At 47.0% G+C, this 7,384-nt stretch overlaps 1 protein-coding gene across 4 annotated transcripts in view; it reads right to left on the bottom strand.

Moving 5' to 3' along the window:
- Positions 1-374: 374 nt before the first annotated feature.
- The window catches only part of SAP130 (Sin3A associated protein 130), a 1,096,728-nt gene continuing 1,089,718 nt past the window's right edge, over positions 375-7,384 (bottom strand). For all 4 annotated transcript variants that reach the window (XM_069213674.1, XM_069213675.1, XM_069213676.1 and 1 more), the window contains exon 21: positions 375-1,297. In XM_069213674.1, the coding sequence (XP_069069775.1) occupies positions 1,139-1,297 (159 nt within the window). In that variant the 3' untranslated portion in view covers positions 375-1,138. The remainder of the gene's footprint in view (positions 1,298-7,384) is intronic.

The raw sequence follows: 7,384 nt of genomic DNA, 5'->3' as shown, positions 1-7,384 counted from the left end.
TGCCCTTGTTTGTTTCTAACTTTCCTGGAGTCCACTTCTACTGGCACTCTTGCCTGTTTCATCCAACCAAAATCCTGCATGATAAAATTGGACCTATGTTACAGTGTTGCAGTCATTCAAAGCACTTTCTCCATCCAATACAGAAGGGTTTGAAGAACACTCCTATAGCCTCATTCATCTGAATTTCGGTAACCGCAATATTCAGTCTCAGTATCATTGAACAAAGTGCTTAGACGCACCCTTTGAAGCTCTAATGCATCATATCAGAAAAGCAAGTAAGACAACCCACCTACACAACTTGCAACAAACGACGTTTTACATCTTTCATTTAACGATATGAAATAGCACAGAGCTGTGAGCCGTACACAACACTCTTCTCTTGGAGATCTTTATTCATGGTTTCAAATGAGTGGCAGCAGTATGTGAGCTGGAAGAGCAATACACTGCAGGACAAAAAGCAAAACAAACAAAACAAAACATTAACACTACAGGAAATCACAGACAAAAGTGTATGGAGCTAAAAATAACTCATTAGAAATGAATATACGGTCTACACTGCAGCTCAGTCTGGGGCGAACTCCTAAGCATGTACAGCTTGGCAAATACATAAAACAATTGGTTTCAGTCCCGGGAACACAGAAACTATCTTAAAAACACAGGAAGGGTTTTATGTGCCACAGGAATACATCAATTTCGAAGTACAGAGGTCGTCACAAAACCTGCTCCAGCAAGGTGCTTTCTTGTGGTATCCCATTACGGCAGCTGAAAAGTCCGCTGATTGAAACAATATATATATATCCTCGGACAGAACCATCAAAATCTGTCGAGGCAGGCCACCATGCAGTGTGTTCTTGCTCAAACGCTCTGAAGTAGTGATTCAGAAGCAAGCACACATTACAACTATGAAAGATGTTCAATAGAAAATCACATGCCATTCACGTATTTACTTTAAGCGCCTTCTGTTCCCATCGCAACCCGGATATTCTAATCTTTCTCCAACTTTTCCAGACATTGTTTCATTTAGATGATCTACTATAAAATAAACCTTCCATGTAAGTGGTTGATCTATATTCAATATTTTTGAGCAGGTCAAAGCAGGACCTATCCTGTTTTGGTCACTCATGCCCTTTAGAAATGTTCATGCTCTCTCCTTGCGCTTTAGTTTGGACACCTTCTTGGAACTGCCGTTCTTGTTCAGAAGTTTCAGCACCCTCTCCTTATGGTCCAGAACTTTCAGCATGGAGTCACGGGCTTCACTGATCTGATCCTTCACAAGTTTACAACGCTGAATGTTACCCTGAGGAAAATAAAGCTTAAATGAGAAATATGGCCAGACTATGCAAATGCAGTGCTTTTCCCTCCAATTTTTTTTGTTGAATCTGTTAATTGATTGTTTTCAGGTTTTAGCAAATTGCTCGATTAACAAAACAGTTACACAGTTGTTACATCTCTGCAGAAGCGAAGCTTGAGGGAATACAGCAAATTGTGTTCAAAAGTGAGAAGTGGTACCTAATGGAGATGGACATACATCGGTATGCAGGTGGTTACCAAATTGAGAACATAGTAGTGTACTGAGAAAGTCAACAACATATGTATTGTGAAATAGACAAACTATTCCAATTTTAAGTAAACAACAGCCGAAGAAACCCGGACCTGCCTGTCCTCCGCCACCCACAAACTCACAAAGACATGCATTGTAATTAGTCAGGAGAACACATGATTAAACAAGGCACAGCAACAGGGGAAGGCTCCGAGCCCCATGAGGCTAAATGGGTCCTCAGTCGTCTACTTGCAACCCCCCCCTCCTCAAACAGGGGAATCGGTGGCTTGTTGTATGGTAGTCTGGAGACCTATTAGTATCATGTCCCAACGGGTTGCTATTGGATAGCTGCACAGCCTCAACACTGCCTGGGCCCACATGTTAAGGGATTTCCTCCAGACTGCAAGAGCTGGATGCTTGTGCAACTTCCATCTCTGGGTAATGAGACGTCTGGCTATCCATAATCCCAAGTCAAGAAAGTGGCCCTATATTTTTTATCCCTAAGGTAAAGGCCTAGGAGGCATGTTTCCCACATGTGCAGGTGGATAAGTGAAGCGTGACACCCTGCCAGTATCGATGGAGGGCAAAAAGGCCCACAGCATATGGAGTAAATCTGCATCGATCAAATAACATCGAGGGTACGCATTATCAGTGCGGAAGAAATAGTGGTTAATTTGGAAGGGGTAAGCTAGGCTGTTTGGATAATGTAAAATTGGGTGGTCTGAAACAAGCATTACAGAGAATTTGGACTGGGCTCTCCAAATAAGGCGGACCACTTTGTCTGTACAGGGGCGGGTCAGGTCCTCCCCCCAGTGACGGTGTAGGGATGTGAGTAGTAGTGCGGTATGGTTTTGCAGCGAGTCAGAGAACCAGTGCATCAAGTGCATGACCACATAAAGATACTGCATGATATGGTGGGTCTGGTGTTCTTGTGCCACGTCACCCCATTTGTTCCCCAGTGCCTTAATGAGGGAGTGGTATAAAAGGAAGTGACTTGTTGGGCAGACCCTCATCCTCCACCAGGGGCTCATATGAGAGGAGAGTTCCCCTAGGGTGTGAAGACCCACAATGTGCGAAGGGGCCAGCTCTGCCGATGAGGGGACCTTGTATTCCCCTGGGTGCACCAAGCAAGGCCATTGCTGAAACATAGGGAGTTGACGATCTTGTGATGTAAAGACACCAATGAAAGGAGTGGTGCACCACTCTGGGGTCAGGTGCTGGTGCCCTGGAGCAAGGGTGGAACAAGTGAAAGGAACTGGCAAGGTTCCAGACAGGCACATCGTGGCAGAATCAGCAAGTTGCAAGCATACCAGCCACTTAGCCACCCACTGGAGCTGAGATGCAAGGTAGTAATGCTTCAGGTTCAGCACTGCGAGACCACCCTGATCAGTGCCCCTCTTACCAGGAGTGGTTCCAAAAAATTCCCTCAATTATTTCTTGAAGGAATGAAAAGAGGTGCGTTGGGCAGTGCTTTTCCCTTCATGTCACAATAAATTCAACCAGTTTGAACAGATTAACAGATCATCAGGGAGAGGTAAATGTCCTGACCAATACTGACACCGTGGATGACTGGGGGATTAAGCTGAATGGGAGAATGGAGGGCATAGAGGAAATAGTACAGGTTTCCCATTATAGTGACTTGACATGAACATTTTCTGCCCTCATTCTTTGACATTGATGGGAAGTTGCATATCAATGGGTATCCTCAGGACTCCTGAACAACAACAGTCGATTTCATTAAGATGAGGAAGAACAGGTGCACAATGGATCTGTTCACACTATTGTTGGGGGGCATGCTTATTGAGTGCTATTTGATCGCTATCCACCTCACATGTCCATACCATAGGCTAAAGGATTAGACAGATTTAGAACACAGTGTGTAGGAGGCTGGCCTGGTTTGTAGTGGGCATCTAAGGTACCTACATTTTATACCAGGTCCAGTTATCCCTTATTAGTGAAATGTAGGCAGTGTCTAGCAGCTTAGGCTGTCTAGGGGTAGCTGTAGCAGAGCAGCCAAGGCTGAACTAGGAGACATGCAAGGCTTCCGCAATACCACTTTAGTTACACACGAATTATACACAATAAAAGACAATACTCAGTGTTACCAAAATTAAAGGTACTTTATTTTGGTGACACAAGGCCAAACATATCTTAGAGGCAATACTCCTTCTGGAGGTACGTGTTATACACAATCTATACACTAGTAACCAAAATCAGATAAGTAAACACTCATAGAATAGTGCAAACAGTAGAAAATACAATAGATTGCAATTGGGCCTAGGGGCAACAAAAACCATATACTAAAATAGTGGAATGCGAATGTCGAATTCCCCCCTAGGCAAGTGTAGTGTGTAGAGGGGCACTGGGAGTGTAAGAAAACACCAAAGGTAAGTAAAGTACCCCACCCCAGAGCCCAGGAAAGCAGAAGTAAAGTACAGTAAGTTTCCTCAGGACACACTAAGTCATGATGAAGAATTATACAAGAATTATGCAAGACCCAAGCAAGACTGCAAGCAACCAACGGTGGATTCCTGGACCTGAAGACCTGTGGAGAAAGGAGACCAAGTCCAGAAGTCGAAGAAGAGTCCAAGAAGAACAGGAGCCCCTGCCCACCTGGAAGAAGTTGCAAAAGTGAATTCTCCAGTTGGAAGAAAAGTACAGAAATGCACCAAAGAAGATAGCTGCGGGTTCCTGCTTGTTGCAAGAGATGTCCCACGTCGAGTTGTTGGATGCAGGCTGTTTGCATCGCTGGATTTCGCCAACAAGGATTCGTTCACGCAATTATGCGGTTGGCGTCAAAGACGAGCTGCCTGGACCAAGGAGGGACCTGCGGGTCTCAATTTGGACTGAGGAGACTGAGGGGGCTCTCAGCACTTCAAAGAGCCCTTAGAAGACCAGGCAGCACCCATGAGAGTCCCAGAATACAGGGAAAAGAAGTTGCAAAGTGCGGTCGTCGCAGCACTACATTGGAGGGTCCCACACCGCCAGAGAACAACTCAGAGAGCTGTGCATCAAAGGATGGAGTGCTGGGGACCTGGGTTACGCTGTGTAAGAAGAACTTTTGGAAGAAGTGCACAGAAGCCCAAGGAGCTGCAGAAGTTCTTCTTGACACATGGTACTGTTGCTGCACGGGGGGCAATCTCTTACCTCCACCAAATTTGGACAGCTGGACCTTTAGACAGTCTAGGCCACTTCGGTCCACCACCTGTGTTCCAGGGATCACGCTGGTCGACAGGAGAGGAGTCCCAGAGTACCGGTGGTCGTGGCAGAGGGGTGCCTGCTGAAGCAGGGGAGTGACTGTCACTCGACGGGAGATTCCTTCAATTCTTCTGGTGCAGGGTGAAGGCAGGCATTCCTCCGAGCGTGCACACCTTAGAAGCTGTTGCAATTGCTGGCTGGAGCTGAAGTTGCAGGTCACAGGAGTCTTCCTGGATACTTTGTTGCAGTTACAGCGGTTCCTGGAGCAGTCTGTGGTTGACCTGACGGTCAGAAGCTGAAGCAGAGAATGCAGAGGAGTCCTGGAGGAATCTTGCAAACAATTTGAAGAAACACCCAGATGAGAGACCCTAAATAGCCCTGAGAGGGGGCCTGGCTACCTAACCAGGTATGCACCTATCAGGAGCAGTCTCTGACGTTACCTGCTGGCACTGGCCACTCAACGGTCTCCAGAGGGTCCCCACACCTTGGAATTCAAGATGGCTAATGCCAGGGACACTCTGGAGGAACTCTGGGCACCACCCCTGGGGTGGTGATGGACAGTTGAGTGGTCACTCCCCTTTCCTTTGCCCAGTTTTGGGCCAGAGCAGGGACTGGGGGTCCCTGAACCGGTCTAGACTGGATTATGTAAGGAGGGCACTGTTTGTGCCCTTCAAAGCATTTCCAGAGGCTCTGAGAGGATACCCCTCCCATGCCTGTAACACCTATTTCCAATGGGAGAGGGTGTAACACCCCTCTCCTAAAGAAAATGCATTGTTCTACCTTCCTGGGATTGGGCTGCTTAATCCCCAGAAGGGTAGAAACCTGTCTGTGAGGTGGCAGCAGCTGGGACTGCAGTAGAAACCTCAGAGAGCTGGCTTGGCAGTACTGGGGGTCCACTGTGTCATTCCGACTCAGTTCCTGCACCTCTCACATGTATTATTTTATTTTAGATAGCACATTTGTGTGGCAAATTATGTGGTAAAAAAAATCACCCTCCAACACAGTCAACCATACTGACAACACATATAGGCCACAAAATAGGAGCTTTGGGGTTCTGGCTAGCAGGATCTCAGTGAGACAGTAAGAACACACTGACACACACTGACAAATAGGCCACAAATGAGGGTAACCATGCTAGAAAGAGGCTACTTTCTCACACAGTGGATAGGTTGTATGAAGACAAAAATCAAGAGCTACTAGCTTTAAAGTATTTAAAGAGTGAGGGATGATTACCAGTGCTTTCTCACTATGTAGGGGAGGCCTGGGAGAGGAGGAAAAGCGTAGGTGAAGATTCCTGACCAGTTCATCCACATAACAGAGCCTTGCCTCATGGACTCTGGGTGTGGAAACCTGGAGAAGAGGTTTGGCATTTTGCACTGTCACAAGTGGGAAAGATGTCTATCTATGCAACCCCCCAAATCCGAATGTACAAGAGTAGAACTTGCCAATGGGGTCCCCACTCATGGATCTGTTACTGCATCCTGGTGAGCAGATCTGCAAAGTTGGTGTCCACCCCTGGGAGGTATGCCAAATTCACTCCACCAGTCATGAAAAGCTGCAGAGAATGTGTGCCGCCTCGTTGCAGAGGTACTACATGGCAGCCACGTCTGTTTAACTTGCACTGAACATCACGCAGCCATCCAGTTACAGAACTAACTGAAAGGCTAAAAATTCCAGATGGTTGGTGCGGAGACCTCATTGATGAGGTGGCCAGAGCCTGGACTGACATGTCTAGGAGATGTGCCCTTTCCCAAGTTGGTCCACCAATGGAGAGAGAGAGTGAGATAGGTACTGGCCCTATCTACACTAGTTTCTCCCACGACACCTGCTTGTGACCACTATGCAAAGAGACACTCCTGTAGAGGATGCGTGCGAAGCCTGGCATGGAATAGATATGCAAGAGACTATTATCCTTAGGAGGATCATGACCATTCTGACTGTGACAGTAATGTAGCTGAAAAAGAGGTAGTAGCTGCTGAAAGGCCGGCACCCCTTCTGTCATATGAGTACACCTTGGCAGTGACTGCATTCAACATAGCACTTTGTCACACTTACTATGAATCCCAAGCTGTGGAGCAGGGAAATAGCAGCCCGGAGTGGGTAAGGCACCCCCGCCTGCTCACACTTGATCAAACAATCATATAGGTAGGGAAACAGATGACTGCGCCTTCTGCACCCACTTCGGTGGTGGGTTGCTACCACTGCTAGACACTTGGTGAAGATCCTTTAGACTGTGGTGACTCCAAAAGACAACACCTTGAATAGGTAGTGCTGTCCCCTAGCATGAAGCTGGGGTAGCGCCTGTGAACTGGGTGAAAGGGTATACCAAAGTAGGCATACTTAAGGTCTGAAACGGTAATGAAGCTGCAGTATGGGGAGAACAACCCGCAGGGTGGACACAAACATGTTCGGAGCGGATGCATCTGTTGAGGCCGCTGGTTGAGAACTGGGCCAAAGGAGACATCCTTTTTAGGAATGAGGAAGTAGAGGGAGTAGAAACCTCGGACCTAATGTTATGGGAGCAATGGCTCTTTTGAGGGTTGAGAATGTGTGTGTATGGTGGGACGTTAAGGGGGGGGAGGGTCATTTGGCAGGGTTAAAATGATTTCTAAGCAATAATGATGCTCGATTATTCACAGAAACCAT

Source organism: Pleurodeles waltl, chromosome 11 (assembly GCF_031143425.1).
Source record: "Pleurodeles waltl isolate 20211129_DDA chromosome 11, aPleWal1.hap1.20221129, whole genome shotgun sequence".
NCBI lineage: Eukaryota > Metazoa > Chordata > Amphibia > Caudata > Salamandridae > Pleurodeles > Pleurodeles waltl.
The sequence above is the reverse complement of the archived record's forward strand: the minus strand, read 5'-3'. Positions and strand labels throughout refer to the sequence as shown.